This window comes from Eptesicus fuscus, chromosome 13 (assembly GCF_027574615.1).
Source record: "Eptesicus fuscus isolate TK198812 chromosome 13, DD_ASM_mEF_20220401, whole genome shotgun sequence".
Lineage (NCBI taxonomy): Eukaryota > Metazoa > Chordata > Mammalia > Chiroptera > Vespertilionidae > Eptesicus > Eptesicus fuscus.
The window spans coordinates 38,943,688-38,961,065 of NC_072485.1; the positions used below are offsets into that span (position 1 = coordinate 38,943,688).

At 37.2% G+C, this 17,378-nt stretch overlaps 1 protein-coding gene across 4 annotated transcripts in view; it reads right to left on the bottom strand.

Annotated features, from left to right (window-relative positions):
• Positions 1–17,378, bottom strand: part of UVRAG (UV radiation resistance associated) — a 274,349-nt gene that overhangs the window by 112,831 nt on the left and 144,140 nt on the right. For all 4 annotated transcript variants that reach the window (XM_008149987.3, XM_054724633.1, XM_054724634.1 and 1 more), the window contains one exon: positions 13,786–13,951. In XM_008149987.3, coding sequence (XP_008148209.2) covers positions 13,786–13,951 — 166 coding nt within the window. The remainder of the gene's footprint in view (positions 1–13,785; positions 13,952–17,378) is intronic.

Here is a 17,378-nt window from a genome sequence, read left to right on the forward strand (position 1 = left end):
TTAGTGAAAACAGCAACCATTTCTGAACTCACAGCTTGATTAACAAACAGAAGCTGAGACCTTTTATAGAAAGGAATCTATAATTCTAAATATAAGATGCTGTCAACAGGTGTTTAAGTATGCCTGAAGCAGGTAATAACATAAATGAGGAGTCAGAATTACAGCAGTCTGAAAACACTTATGTTTTCAATATAAGCCTTATGCCAACAAAATCCCAGGTGCCAGTTACTTCTCATACAAATAATGTATTCCAACTGCTTCAAGAAGACATTATTCGGCATGGGCGGGGGGGGGGAGTGGAGGGAGGAGTATCATTCACTTTGCAAGAAGGTAATGTTGCCAGGCCAGAGCGAAGCAGGCGTCCTCAAACTACGGCCCGCAGGCCACATGCGGGTGTTTTTGCCGTTTTGTTTTTTTACTTCAATATAAGATATGTGCAGTGTGCATAGGAGTTTGTTCATAGTTTTTTTTTAAACTATAGTCCGGCCCTCCAACGGTCTGAGGGACAGTGAACTGGCCCCATGTTTAAAAAGTTTGAGGACCCCTGGGCTGAAGGAACACAGAGAGAGGGAATGTGTCTGCTCACTGCCACTCTGCAAATTCCTTTGTCTCTTCATTCATGGCAAAATGCAGCCTAGTTATGCTGAAGGGGAAGCTCCATAAACATCCAGACATGCAAAGGTGGCTGCAAGAAAAATAAAGACTCAACACCACAGGGGTAAGGACCTCGCTGTCTGGCCAGTCTCTTTATATATAAGTGTGCATGAGTGCCTTATGTATCCAGTCACAAAAAAGGTGGTAGATCATTAAAGCACATCATTCCTTCTCTCATTAGCATCACATCCACGTGCAATGACTATGATCTGGACCCAATATTATCTGATTTTGGACACATCACAATCTTTTTGTACTCTGCAGTTTCTGTATCTTATAAAAATCAGTCAATCAAGTAAAAAAGGCAACTCCTGGGGTTTTTGTCAAGATCATCCATAAGAATAAATATAAGTACAAAAATAATCAAGAAAATGGGAAAAGCAGCATTAACATTTCTCTAGGTTCCAATAATTCCACTACAGAAAAATAGCTGACCATCTTTTAGGGATTTGTAAAAGCCTTGTATTGAACAGGCCAAGAACTTTCAAAAGTGTCTGCCAATTATACCACCCCCTATTTCTCCTTCTGAGACTAAAATAAAAAATTTCAGACCTCTTTTGAGGGCTTGAAAAGCCATATGCTCTGACCAGCTATGTGCTAGCTCAATGACTGTCTCACTGATGCATTCTGAATGTATTATCTAACAGACAGTTAAGCAGCACAAGAGCAATGACTAATACATTTCATTTTAAAAAATCACTTTAAAACCTACTTTTCAGTCCTCAGTGAAAGAAGCAATAGGGGGAAAAGAACATTGCAGTTGGACTCTGGTTACATTCCTTCGTGTTTTGTGGTCTGTGCCTTAAAATGAAATGCAGCAAAGATTTCAGAGTTTCCCTTTACAGTGTGCAGGTGCACAAGAAATGGTTTAGGCAAGGCAGCAGTCCAGACCCGTGTTTCAAACAGACCAGACAAAGGAAAGAATAAGCCCCCCAAACCACAGCAAAACTGGCTACATAGGGCTTTGAACTCTAATATTTCACGTGCCAATAGGCAAATGAGGCAGGTAATCAGAGAAGGCAGAGGCTGAGGATTCCTAGGTCTATTACATTAAGTATAATTTGTCCAATGAGTCATTCAATTCATATTTCCCATCTCCCATGAAGACCTGATTCCACCTAATACCCTGGAAAGGTTTACATCAAACTGACAGGAGAAAAGAAAACCATGTCTAATCTGCTCTTTCAGTGATACAGGCTAAGAATAACTAAGAGGTTGATTCAATCAACAAGCATAATCAATAAAGGTATTTTTATATATTTATGCATCTATATTGTTCCAAAAAGGCTTTCAAGTGCTTTGTTAAAGTGCATAAAACCAGCCAAAGAATTTGACAGTTCATAAAATCTAAGACAGATAAATGCTATCTATCATAATGTGACATGCCACTAATTGTAAGGTGCATTTCATTTTTAACAATATTAAAATGTCAAAAATATGTATAGTAGAATCAATAAAATACAATATGTGTTTCAGTAGAAGGGGGAATATAAAGTTATTTCACAAAAATGCAATTCCTGTGGTTCTACTGGCTGCCAAAAAAAGCGGGTAACATAATCACCTAAACCTAGCTGCCCTCCTAGATTGCTTAGGGAAATCAATCAATCAATAAACAAATTATCACTACTACTCACACTGGGGCACACCACTTGGAATTGTGCACATGTTAAGCTGTTCCTTCACAAATTAAAGAGTGCAGAAGAAAGAATACTAGTATTTATCATTCTGAGGACACCCTTCCTTCAAACTCCCAAAGTGATTTTCCTACATAACTAATATTTTAAGTCATCATGCACAAATTTGACAAAAATACGGAGAGTTAGTTTTTATTAATATGGAACCTAGGGAAGGTTGGGAGGGGTGATCATTCTCCACAAAACTACAAGATAGTCTTTGTCAAAGTCATATCTGGTCATGGTGTTCTCTTATTTAAAATCATCTAGGGTTTCCTTTATCTCTTATAAGTAATGTTTTTCATCATTAAACAGAATGAGGTCAGTGAAAATGATGGAGTAGGTAGATCTGAGGACTTGTGCTTCTAGGGATACATTAAAAAATAATAATAAGCAAAAACTATTCATAATCAACTTTGACAAAACTCTGGAAAATAGTCAAAGGTTTATTACAACAATCAGGTGACGTTGAACCAAGGAAAAAGAAACTCAAAATCAGGAGGTAAGTTTTGGAGCATTTTTACCTACCCTGCCTCCAATTCCCTCTTCAGCTCAGCAGTAGTCTCAAAGACAGCAGCCTACATTCCAGTGTGGGGCCCTGATCCCTGGTTCTTTTTTATTCTAAAAAAAAAAATTGTGTAGGTCTGTTCTAACTTGTCTAGGGGCTACCTAAAGGACTAATGCAAGGTGCCCGCCTTTGTTTTGCCTAGTCAGAACTCACTTAAAGGTGAAAAGCAGGGTACTGTGTTGAAGATGTATGACAAACGACCCAGAGCCTTGCCATGCAAAAGATTAAGACTGAGACATACAACAGACTACCTAAAGCCTGGGAGGAAAAGGTGGGGAGAGTTTCTTTGAGAAATTAGGGCATTCCAAAGTGCTCATATACCCTTGGGAACACAGAAGTTCCTCATATGACCAGAAGAGGATGCATGCTCAGAAAAGGTCTGAGAAGACCAGAGGCTTTCACCTCTGCTGATCACTAGCCTACCTGCAAGCAATAAGTGAAGTCTCGGACCTTAAGGTTGAAATGGAAGGAAACGAGACAGTTACTCAAAGCTGTATAAAGAATAAAGAACTCTAATAAAGGTAAGTACACAGGTAAATAAAAAAGGCAGTATTATGGGCACATAATGTATAAAGATGTAATTTGTCACAATAACAACATAAAAGTGGGAGGACAGGTGTAGAGGAGCAGTTTTTATATGCTATTGAAGCTAAGTAGGTACCAATTCAAATTAGATTATTATAATAGGATGCAAATTATAATTTCCAGAGTAACCAATAAGAAAATATTTTTAAAATATACTGAAAAGGATGAGAAGGTAATCAAAATGGTACATTACAAAAAATCAATTAAGAAAATAAAAAGAGGTATTAATGGAGGAAATGAGGGAACAGAGCAGAAAACATTATCTTAGACAAAAATTTATAAGAAATATGGAAAACAAATAGAAAAATGGCAGAAGTCCTTCCATACCACTAATTATAAACAGATTAAACTCTCCATTCAAAAGGCAGAGAGATTGGCATGATCCAATTACATCCTCCCTAGAAGAGACTCATTTTAAATCCAAAAACACAAATAGGTTCAAAGTGAAAAGATGGAAAACATATTCCATGTAAACAGTAACCAAGAGAGCTGGGGTGGCTATACTCTATCAGAAATCTATATATATATATAAAAAGGCAGTGACTGTGATGACTGAAACAACTGTTCGACCGGTCACCATGCGGTGCTAGCATAGATGCATAGACACAGGTAAAGTCTGTGAGTGAACTAAGAATGAACAAGACAAATGCTTGCCTTTAACGGAGCTCGCACTGTAAGGTTAGGTCAGGGATGAGAATTCAAAATTGCCACCAGCACAGACCTGAGGTGCTGCTTCTCAGAACGGCCAGAGATACACCCAGTAGCGGACTGGGGGCGTGACTGAAGGGCTGGCGCGGACGTGAAGGCGGGGCCATTCTGGATTTCCCAGAGGAGTCAATGGCTGCCTAAGAGGTGGAGCTTTTGACACTGACTGGCATAGAAACCGACCAATCAGAACCTAATCTGGGTGAACTGCGAAGGCAGAACCTAAGGTAGGGGCTGAGGAGGGGTTTTAAGGGCAACAGCTATTTGGTGTAAGGTGTAAGAAAGCGGTTCAATTTTTTAATAACCAGTTTGGCAGCATAGTGCATATGGCTGGCTATCAGTCCAGATATAGGGGTTATGTATTTTTGTCTGCCAAGAGCATCTCCTCCTGCTGAAAAAGGCTCCCTCTCCATTTAAGCAATCCTATCCTATATAATCTATCTACACTAATAAAAGGGTAATATGCTAATTAGACCGGGTAGACCGGCCATCTTGTAGATGTCCAACTTCCTTCCGGACAAAGCCATGGTGGTGGGGGCTGAGGCAGAGGCAGTTAGGGGTGATCAGGCTGGCAGGGGAAGGCAGTTGGGGGCGAACTGGCCAGCAGGGGAGGGCAATTGGGAGCAACTAGGCCTGCAGGGGAGGGCAGTTGGGGGCAACCAGGCCTGCAGGGGAAGGAAGTTGGGGGCGACCAGGCCAGCAGGGGAGGGCCATTAGGGGTGACCAGGCCACCAGGGGAGGGCAGTTGGGGGTGACCAGGCCAGCAGGGAGAGCAGTTGGGGGTATAAGCCAGGCAGGCAGGTGAGTGGTTAGGAGCCAGTGGTCCTGGATTGTGAGAGGGATGTCCGACTGCCGGTTTAGGCCCGATCCCTGTGGGATGGCCGGTCTACCGGCCCAAGATGGCCGGTCTACCCGGTCTAATTAGCATATTCCACAGGGATCGGGCCTAAACCAGCAGTCAGACATCCCCTGAGGGGTCACAGATTGGAGAGGGTGCAGGCTGGGCTGAGGGACAACCCCCTCCCGTGCATGAATTTCATGCACTGGGCCTCTAGTTCATCAATAAGAAATAAAAACACATGCACCAAACAATAGATGCCATAATGTATATTTATAACAATCTAATTTGAACTGATACCTACATAGCTTCAATAGCATATAAAACCTGCTCCTCTACGCCTCTCCTCCTACCTTTATGTTGTTGTTATTGAAGCTAACATTGACAAATGAAGGGAGAAATGGTTCTATAATAATAGTTGGAGATTTTAATATCCCACTATCAATAATGTATCTAGACAGAAGATTAATAAGGATATAGAGGACTTGACAACACTATAAACCACCTAGCCTAACATACACATATAGACACTGCATCTAACAACAACAGAATAAACATTCTTCTCAAATGCATATGGAACATTCTCTAGGATAGACCACAAAACAACTCAGACCACAAACAAGTATCAATAAATTTAAAAATATTGAAATTGTACCAACTATCTTCTCTATACCAATGGAATTAAACTAGAAATCAATAATGAAACAAAAACTAGAAAATTCACAAATATGTGAAAATTGTTTAAGCAACCAATGGATCAAAGAAAAAATTGCAAGGGACATTAGAAAATAGTTAGAGACAAATGAAAATAAAAACACAACATACCAAAATTTATGAGATGTAAAAACTTATAGGTATAAACACTGACATAAAAAACATATCATATCAATAACCTCACCTTACATCCAAAGGAACAGAAAACACAACCCAAAGCTAGAAGAATAAAGGAAATAATAAAGATTAGAGTGGATAAACAAGACAGAGAACAGAAAACCAATAGAGAGAATCAACAAAATCAAAAGTCAATTCTTTGAAAAGGTCAACCTAATTCACAAACTTTTGGCTAGATTAAAAAAGGGGAGCATAAATAACTAAAATCAGAAATTAAAATGAAGACATTCTTAAAGACCTTACAGAACTGAAAGGAATTATAACAAAAATACTATACAATTGTACATTAACAAATCAGATAACCTAGATGAAATACATATTTACACAAATGATCTAAATTGACTCAATAATATATAACAAACAACCCAGAGCCTTGCTGTGCAAAAGATTAAGGCTGAGACATACAACAGACTACCTAAAGCCTGGGAACAGACCTATAATAAGTAAAGGAACTGAATCTCATTCCACGAGGCCCCTATTATTACCCTGATACAAAAAGCCAGACAGAGACATGGTAAGAAAACTATAGATCAATTTTCCTCATAAATATAGATGCAAAAATCCTCAATGAAATACTAGCAAACTAAATCCAATGGCAATGAAAGGCCCTTTTTTTCTTTGCAAAATAGGAAAAATGATTCTAAAATTCATATGGAATTACAAGAGCCCTAAATAGCCAGAACAGTGTTGAAAAGGAAAAACAAAAGTTGAAGGATTCATACTTCTCAATTTCAAAACATATTGTGGTAGTGGTGTAAGAACAGACATATAGACCAATGGACTACAATTGAGAGTCCAGAAAAAAACACTATGGCTAATTGATTTTTAACAAATATGTCAAGGATATTCAATGGGGAAAAATAGTCTCTTCAACAAATGGTGCAGAAACAACTGGAAATCCACATACAAAACAATGAAGTTGAACCCCTACCTCATACCATATACAAATAGTAACTCAAAATGGGTCAAAGACTAAAATATAAAATGATTAAACTATTACAAGAAAACTCTTCATGATGTTGGATTTGACCATGGATTTTAGATATGAAACCAAAAGCATTTTCAAACAAAAAAGTTAGACAAAATACATCTAATCAAAATTTAAAATTTTTGTGCATCAAAGGACAGTCTAAAGATAGTGAAACCATCTGTTTTAATTGCTTTGTATTCACTCCATTGGTAAGAGAGGAATTACTGCCCTAGGGTTATGGGAATGGTTGAACATCTGACAGTGGACATCTGACGCTGGATAGATGAAACTGAGAGCACATTAGTAGTCACATATACTCATAGCCCAGGGAAGAAGGACATCTTATGCCATGTAGGGTCACATAGCTACAACTGGGAACAGAGTATGAAATTAATAAACAGAAACCTCATTTAAAATGGAGTCAGAAGGCTAGAAGAGAGAACTCTCATGCGTGTCTCATGTAACGCACACTGCTGACTCCAACAGGAAGAGAGGTATCTTGCATCTCCAACAGCAAGTGATACTACATTACTACCTCAGCAGGAGGAAGAAAAGATTTATCCTTGTCCAGTAACAGCTCAATCAATGGGAGACTGCCATAATTCAGACAAAAGTCATTATACTTCCAACTTTCAGTTTCCTCCAATGGACTCCTCACTTACAACAGCTCCTCCTGCCCCCCCCCCCCCCGCCCCCGCATTAAAGACAGTTTCTCTCCTTTGTTTCTCTGGACTTGCACAGAATTCAACATTAGACCACATGTCCTAAATTGCAGTTCTTTGCTGTACCTGAATAAACCCATTTTGCTGGAGAGGTATCTGGCTGTCTATTTGTTTAAGATCAACATTATTGAACAACCAGGAACTGAGAGAGGCAAGTTTTGTAATATCAAAAGGATGTCGTGATGACTGGTTCCTGTGGGAAAGAGGATGTGATTGGTTTGTTTCCATAATTTCCAGCTGGCAAAGAATTAAAATTCACTACTCAGGAATCAGCAGGAACTACACCTGCTTATTGGTGGATAAGGAAGGTTGTTTGAATAGAGGAACTTGTCCACAGGAGCAGAGTGGATCGGGGCTACTCAAGGCCCTCTTGGTTTCACCAGATAATCAAGGCAGCAGATAATATTGCACTTAAAATGTAACAACTCTGAGGACAGGAAAAAAATACTTGCAAATGATATGTCTGATAAAGATTTAGTACCCAGAATTCATAAAGAAGGCTTACAACTCAACAACAAAAAAGATGAACAACCCAATTTAAAAGTGGGCAATGCGCTTGGATAGTAATTTCTCCAAGAGATATATAAATGGCCAGCAAGCCCATGAAAAAGTGCTCAACATCATTAACCATTAAGGAAAGACAAATCAAAATCACAATGCTATACCACTTCATACCAGGGGAACATAAACTGATGGAAAAGTTCTGTAGTTCCTCAAAAAGTTAAACATAGAATTACCACATGACCCAGCTACTCCACTCTAAGGTATGTATGCAAAACAATTGAAAATGGATACTCAAACAAATACTTCTACATGAGTGTTCATAGCAGCACTATTCACTGACCAAAAGGTAAAAATAACCTAAATGTCTATCAACAGATGAATGGTTAAACAAAATGTGGTATATACATTCAATGGAGTATTATTCAGCTATAATAATGACTAAAATACTAATGATGCTACAATGTGAATATACCTTGAAAACATTAGACTAAGTGAAAAAAAACCTTAACAGAAAGGTCACATATTGTATGATTTTATTTATATGAAATATCCATAACTGGTAAATCCACACAGACAGAAAGCAGATGATAGGTGCCTGAGGCTGAGGAAATGGGGTGCAGGTTGGGGAAATAGGAGTGACATTTTAATGGGGTTTTCTTTTGGAGTGATGAAATGTTTTGGAATTAGAGAGAGTTGGTGGTTGCATAACATTGTGAATATATTAAATGCCACTGAATTGTACACTGAAAAGTTAATCTTATGTGAATTACACCTCAATTTTTTAAAACAAGAAAATAAATTATACCCATGTCCCCTTCTGTCAAACATATACATTTCAGACTCTCTTTAAATGTTTTTAAAATTTAAAAGAACACTTGGGTTATAAACTAATCAATCGATGTCATTGAAAGGCACTGGCTTATAGTCCCTGCTCACCACTTACAATCCGAGAGTCATTGTCCTACCAGATATAGCACTAAATTATTCCATTGGTGCCTATCTTTCCTGCCTTTGCTCTTGCAGTTTCCTAAATATAGTAGAGGGCATTCATTTCTTCATGCCCATGGACAAAACAATCTCTCAATCTACAACAGAGAATCTCAACCCTAACTGCCCATCAGAATCACTTCCAGGAACTTTTAAAAAATAAACACCTCATGTCTGGGCTCCATCAAATGAATCAGAATTTCTGCGGGGGGAGGCCAAGAATCTGGAGGTTAGGAGTTCATTTTCAAAACTTCCCAGATGACACTAGCATATAGCAGCCAGCGTTGAGAATAACTTACCTAAAATATTTTATAACCACTTCCCTTTAGCCAAGTGTAATGCTTTCTAAACTCCAATCATTCATGTACCAGTTTTGGAAAGTTCTGTTTTTCTAGAAATGTATCCATTTCATTTGAATTTCAAACTTATTAGCATAAAGTTGTTTATAAGATCTTATCTTTTAATGTCTGTATACCTGTAATGACACCTTTTTTTCTTCACTTACATTAGTTATTTTTCCTGTCTCTTCTCTTTCTCAATAGTCCTCCCTGAGGGCTTATCAATTTCTAGCTGTTTCAGACTAGAACTTTTGCCTGTATTATTTTTTCCAAGGTACAGTTGTCCATTTAATTTCTGCTCTTATCTTATTATTCCTTTCATTCTACTTTCCTAGGACTTAACTCTTCTTTCTCTAGATGTTTCAGGAGACTTAGATGATTAATTTTTACATCTTCCTTTTTTCTAATATATGCAATTGAGGGTATAAATTTCCCTCTGAGCAAAGATTTAGCTGCACCTTACAAAGTTTCATATGCTGTATTCTCATTATTATTCAGTTTTAAATAATTTCAAACTTCCTTTATAATTTCTTCTTCAGTCTATAGGTTATAGAGAAGTATACTATTTAATATCCACATATTTAGGGATTATTGATTTCTAGTAAATTCCACTGTGGTCAGTAAACATATTGTGATATTTTAACCTTATGAAATTTGTTGAGGCCCAGCATAATCAATTTTAGTAAATGTTCCATGTGTATCTGAAAGAAATGTATATCCTATAATCTTTGGTGCAATATTTTTTTACCTATAACTTAGATCAAGCTTACTAATTGTTCTGTTCAGGTCTTTTAGATTCTGATTTTTTTTTTGCCTGTTATTCTAATAGTTAATGAAAGGAAATTTAAAGTCCTCTCTGCTATGACTGTGGATTTCCTTGTAGTTCTGTTAACTTTTATCTATCTATCTATATATTTTTAAATATATTTTATTGATTTTTTTACAGAGAGGAAGAGAGAGGGATAGAGAGTTAGAAACATCTATGAGAGAGAAACATCGATCAGCTGCCTCTTGCACACCCTCTACAGGGGATGTGCCCGCAACCAAGGTACATGCCCTTGACCGGAATCGAACCTGGGACCTTTGAGTCCGCAGGCCGATGCTCTATCCACTGAGCCAAACCGGTTTCGGCTATATATTTGAAGTTATAGCTTCAAAATATATATATTTTACTTATTTTGCTAATTTCCTAAGAGGTATCCCAGTGACCTAAAAGAGTTTAACAACTTATAAAAGTGGTATTAGTCCCCATAGTGTCATTTACACAGTAGGGAAAAAATGGTTCATTATCTCACAAACATACATTACAAGCAAAGAATTTATAGTTGCAATGACATTTTTGATTAATTAAAACTGGGTTATAATAAAAAGAGGGTTTCTAAAGTGAAATCTACCTAAAGAAAGACAAACATTATCATCCAATATTTTCTTTTTTCCTAAATTTTTTCAAAAAAAAAGTATTCATCTATAAAACTACATATATATTTGGAATTGACTGTTATTATCATAAAATGTCCCACTTAATTGCCTTAAATTTCACTTTTTAAATTTCACTGTCTGAATACTAGGGTTCCCTTTTCTCCACATCCTAACCAGCACTTATTTGTTGATTTATTGACGGTATCCATTTCTCATTGTGGTTTTAATTTGCATCTTTTTAATGATTAGTGACATTGAGCATTTTTTCATATGTTTATTCAGCCTGACAATATTTATTAACATTTACACTTAATGTAATTACAGGATAAGTTTGGGTTCATATCTACAGATTTACTATTTGTTTAGGTTTGAAATTAATGTTCATTTTCCTTCCTTTTCTTGCCTTCATTTAGATTAATCAAGTATTTGATTTTTTTCCATTTATCTCCTCTATTAATTTTTTGCTTGTACAAAATAACTTTTAATGGTTATGAGATTATAACATGTATCCTTGATTTATTAGAGTCTAATGTAAGTTAGGATTTTACCAAAATCCAGATAATACTAGGATCTTAGAGCACTTTAACTCCATTTCTACTTCCCAACTTTTGTGTTACTAATGCATTGCAATTCTAAATATACTTTATGTATATTAGACTTATTAAGATATTCCCCTTTTATTTTTAGTCAAAATTAATTTAGAAATACTCCTATTTACTCTTTGTTCCTTCTTGCATTTTCAAATTTCTGTGTGAGATTAGTTTCATTCTGCTTTTAGGTATTTCCCCTTAGTATAGGTCTGTATTTTCTTAGTTGTGTTGGTCTAAAATGTTTTTATTTTTGCCTTTACTTTTGAAGGATATATTCATTGAATATAGAATTCTAAGTTGGCAATATTGTTTTATAGTACTTTTAAAATGTCATTGCATCAACTTCTGGCTCTCAATGATTCTATTGAAAAATTAGCTTTCAGTCTTATTATTGCTCTTCTGACACTTAGTCTTTTTTCCTAAGTACTTTTAATATTCTCACTTTGTCTTTGGTTTACAGCTGTTTCACAACAATTTCCCTAAGTACTTTGGCTCTATACTTACTTTATGCTGCATTTAATACTTCTTAAATTTGTAGCTTGATGCCTCATCAATTTGGAAAATGCTGTCATTAATTCTTAAAATATTGCATTTATCATGTGTGCTCTTTTTTCCTTCTCTGTGACTCCAATTATAAGTATACTAGAAGTCCGGTGCACGAAATTCGTGCACGGCGGGGGGTTGTCCCTCAGCCCAGCCTGTACCATCTCCAACCTGGGACTCCTGGAGGGATGTCCAACTGCCCGATTAGGCCTGATCCTGGTGGGATTGGACCTAAACGGGCAGTCGGACATCCCTCTCACAATCCAGGACTGCTGGCTCCCAACTGCTTCCTGCCTGCCTTCCTGATTGCCCCTAACTGCTTCTGCCTGCCAGCCTGATCACTCAACCACTCCGCTGCCAGCCTGGTTGATGCTTAACTGCTCCCCTGCCAGCCTGTTTGCCCCCAACTTCGCTCCTCTGCCAGCCTGGTCACCCCTAACTGCCCTCTCCTGTAGGGTTGATCACCTCCAACTGCCCTCCCTTGCAGGCCTGGTCCCTCACAACTGCCCTCCCTTGCAGGCTGGGTGCCTCCCAACTGCCCTCCCCTGCTGGCCATCTTGTAGTGGCCATCTTGTGTCCACATGGGGGCAGGATCTTTGACCACATGGGGGCAGCTATATTGTGTGTTGCAGTGATGATCAATCTATATATTACTCTTTTATTAGATAGGATAGAGGCCTGGTGCACAGGTGGGGGCCAGCTGGTTTGCCCTGAAGAGCGTCCCGGATCAGGGTGGGGTTCCCTTGGGGTGTGGGGCGGCCTGAACGAGGGGGTCTGTGGTGGTTTGCAGGCCGGCCACGCGCCCTGGCAACTCAAGCGGAGGCCTGGTATCTGGAATTTATTTTCCTTCTACAATTGAAACTTTGTAGCCTGGAGCGGAGCCAAGCCTCCTGCTGCTCCCTCTGGGGCAGCAGCCATTTCTGTGGCAGTTAATTCACCTTCTACAATTGAAACTTTGTAGCCTTAAGTGGGTGAGCCTGGCCAGGGTGTGCGGAAAGCTTTGCTTCCCCTGTTGCCGTCAGCAACCCTGGCCTGCTCTCTCAAGCTCCATTCTGCTGCCATTTGTTTGAATTTGTTTACCTTCTATAATTGAAACTTTGTAGCTTGAGTGGAGGCTTAGACCTGCAACAGCTATGGGAAAGCTTGGCTTGCTCTGTTACCTGGGAAACCTTGCTCTCTGTGGCTGTAGCCATCTTGGATGGGGGTTAATTTGCACTCGCCCTGATTGGCTGGTGGGCGTGGCTTATGTAGCGGAGTGATGGTTAATTTGCATATTACCATTTTATTAGAGAGGATAAGCTCTTTTGGTTGTGTCCTATACATGTCTAGCACGTTTCTATACAATCCATCTTTTTTGTTGTTGTTTTTTTGTGCTTTGGTAAGGATATTTTCTACTGACATATCCTCCAGTTTACTAATCCATTTTTCAGATATGTACATTCTGTTGTTAAGTCTCTCATTCTTTTTCTGGTTGTCTTTCTGATAAATCTTTTACCTCTTTCATTTGTTGACTAACAGGAAAGAAGTACTACATGAATATTTGCAGAATTATTATACTTGTCCTCACAAAAGCAAATTAAACTTAAATGAGTCAATTTTGCTATCATTAGCAACTTTAACAAGTGCAGGAGTAGTTCCATTATAATCTAAATGAATGACTATATTCTATTTAAAAGAAACAGAGCTTTACAAAGTATATATAAAAATTACCACAATCTAAGCCACAGTTTATGTTTTTAATATACTCCATGTTTTATACTGGCTTGATATTAAAAGTATATTTTAAAAAGATACTTACTCTCTCTCCTTTTCTGTCAGCTTGTCGTTGATATTATCTTTGATTGTTGATCTAGATCCCTTATGAATTATAGGATACCTGAGGGGCACTTGCAGGAAAAAGGAAATCATGGAGACCAAATGTGCAGTGTAACCAAGGGCAACAGCAATGCTTCCATCATCTTTTGCTGTAAATTAAAAGCAGAAGAAAACAATTATTTACCTTCTAAATGTAACTATGAGATCATAATAAGTCAATTTCAAAGAAGATTTTATTAAGAAATAACTGGTAAATAAAATACTAATCTTATCTAAATCACATAGTTTACATTTACAATCTTAAACTCAATTATACATTTATATTTTAAACTTAATTCAATTATATGAATTTTAGACAAATCTAAACACATTAATAAGACTTAAAATTTACTTTACTCTATTTAAAACTATTTCCCAATAATTAATGTGGTGAGATTAACATTTGATATATATCTAAAGAAAGAATTCTTAATATATTCAAATATCCATTACTTTCTTTCCCAGCATTTTTGAAGGTAGAAATAATGGTGGAGTCTATTATACAATGTGCAAGTTAATTTCAGAGGTTTAAACATAACACACTACATAAGCACTGTACATTTTATTCATTAACAACTTATAAGCAATATAGTTGTGCTGCTATACTACTATACAGCATTATTAATTCTAATATGAAGTGAAATAGCATAATCTTTCATAGGGTATGTTCTCAATATTCATAAAGATAGTGTTGCATAAATAAGTTTGTGAAGTCTGAAATACAATAAGGGAGGAAATGTTTTAAATAATAAAAGCAAAAAACTAAAAAGCCACACTATTAATATATCCTATTTATGCAATTTAGATGGAAGCAACTGTTGAAAAAAATGCATGCATCCTCCAGTCAAACATAAGTAACTGTCTTTTAAGAAGTCACAGAATTATATTTTTAACTCATCATCCAGATTTCTGCTACTGCCTACCAAGTGATAATCTTTTAGGTACTCAAAACAGAGTAATACAACAAAAAGTTTAAACTTGACCCAGGAGGAAGAAACAAGTAACTGCTTGGTATATGGTATTCCCAAAATACTTTAAAAATTTCACACACAAACACATACACATGTGTACATATACTAAAAGATTTAGCACATCATCTGAAATACCTCCAACCAAAGAAAGAAAGGCTGTAATATTTGAGATGGTCTTGGCTTGAGTATTTCCTGATTTCTAAGGGTACGTTTAACTTCAATTATTAGTAATATTTTTCACATTCTTCTTTTATATTTATACATAATTTTCTAAGCATTACTTCTTGTTGTAGGAATGCCATTATAGCCATCTAGTCCTCAGTGAATTCTCTACCCTTGACTACCATAGCAGACCCTTGGTTTCTTTTGAATCATATTATAAAAATAGGTAACTTTTATTATATACTTTTCTTCACCAGAATTGACCATAATACTTTATTTATGACAGGGGAGGGCAGTCACAAATCCATAATGACTAAACTGGGCACATTCATTTTGAAGATTAAGAAACTAAGGTTCAAAGAAGTTAAGAAATGTGTCCAAGCAATTCAGCTAGTATACAGGTAGCCTGACACTGTCTGTGTCCTCTAGGCATTCTAGCATACTGTCCCAGAACTTAACTGTGGAATAGACAAATTTTTTAACTTGGAAGCCTAGAACATACCAAGCATTTGACACACATGTACCACCTGAGTTTCTTTGCTCTTTTATAGTAATGGCAAAGAACATATAAAAAGTCTATGAGTCCTCAGTGACTTGTATAGTATAAGACAGAGAATGGACTTCTCAACCAATGTTTGATGTTCTCTCAAATCAAACTGATCAAAAAATAAAATCAATCAGCATTAATTTCAACTGACAGTACTGAGTCATGCCCTCACTGACTAGAATCCTATTTTTTAATCCTATTTTTAAAGACCTTGTCCTCTTGCTCCAGTCCCACCCAAGTACCTTGAATGCCGAAACACTCTGCTTCTATTGAAATCTGTACATCACACTATCTTTGAGACTATCATTACATTACACTGTAAAGTCATCACATTACATTTAATCATCATGTAACATCAGAGTTAGTAGAAACCTTAAACACCACTGAGTCTAATGCTATCCATTTAGAGATGAAAAAAAATGAGATCTAGGTGATAAGTCACATAGTCAAAGCCATACAGATAAAAACCATGAGTGAAGGATAAGAAGGAGAATTGTGCCTATACCCAGGCCCCCAAAATATCCATCTGTGGAGTCACAGCTGGAATGGTGAGCTGCATCAGAGGTCGCTGAGTCTGTAAAGAGGCTTATCAAATTTAAAATACTCAAGGACTTGGTCTTTAAGAGCCTTCTTTGGAAGGGAGAGAAGATGAAGAAAAGGGCTTACAGTAACGAAGGATCATACTACCCTAAATCTGAATTTTCCTGTATGTGCTTCACACTAAGCTTGTTCTTTCCTATATGACCTGACAGAAGCAACAGAAGGCCTTTTAATTAGCCTCCCAAATAGGTCAAATGCAAACTACAAATATTTTTTTAAAAATCTCTCCAATGCTAAACACTCAAGCATCTACCTTTTTTCCATATTACTGAAGGGGTAATACTAAAGAATTACATTTGCATATTTTGAGACTACATCCACATAGCTATTAAAAACCAAAAATTGGTCTTCTAACATCACCTCTTTTCAATGATCGAAACAAGTTTGCTTAAATTTAATGATAAAAAGGTATCTCCAAGAAGACTACATATGCAAATTAAAAACAAAACTAAACAAAAATAGCAAAAACTAGAAACTGGATAATATTGGAAATTAGCTTCGATTCTGGTTATTCACACTCACCATCGTTTCTACCACAAGACTCCCCGTTCCACCTATTAAAAACCCCAGGTTGTTTCCTCTTCTAGGCCATAGTGCTCAGTCACAGCCTCACTGTTAAACACCAGGGTGTTGGATTTCCAATATTAAAGCTTTATATTAAAAAACATTTTAAAAGGACCACGGGTGAGGCATTAAAGGGCCCAAGGGTATTCCAATACCCTCAAAAGGAAAACCACCTCCTGGTAGGGAAGTCACTTTCATCACCCCAAGACCACTGAACCTCCAGTGGGAAAATGTGAGCTCATGTGGTTAATTATGGCTATTGCTGGCCACAAAACCTCAGATGTCACATTCTGTTGCCAATCACTTTAGCTAAAAAACCAAAAGGTTTAAGGTTTCCAGCATTCCAAGATCTAAAAGACTTTTTACCTGCCAAAGCCAAAACCTGGCTCTCTGGGGTGTACTTTTCCAGTAAGCATTAATGACGTCCCCAACACCTAATGCAGAGCAGAGGTCTGTGTTCCCGTGCTGCTCTGGGGGTTAGAAAGGTCACAGGTGATAGTTTTGTCGGTGAGAAGAAGTCGGAGGGGGAGTTCAAGAAGGACCAGGAATAAACTGTAAGACTCAGGTACGTAAAACAAACAAAAAAAAAATCCAAAAAAAAAAACCCTCAATGTTTTAAGTGGCTTCAAACAAAATAAAAATCTGCAATTTCCTCATAATAAATATTTCTGATTTGTTTTTTAAATGCTGGTA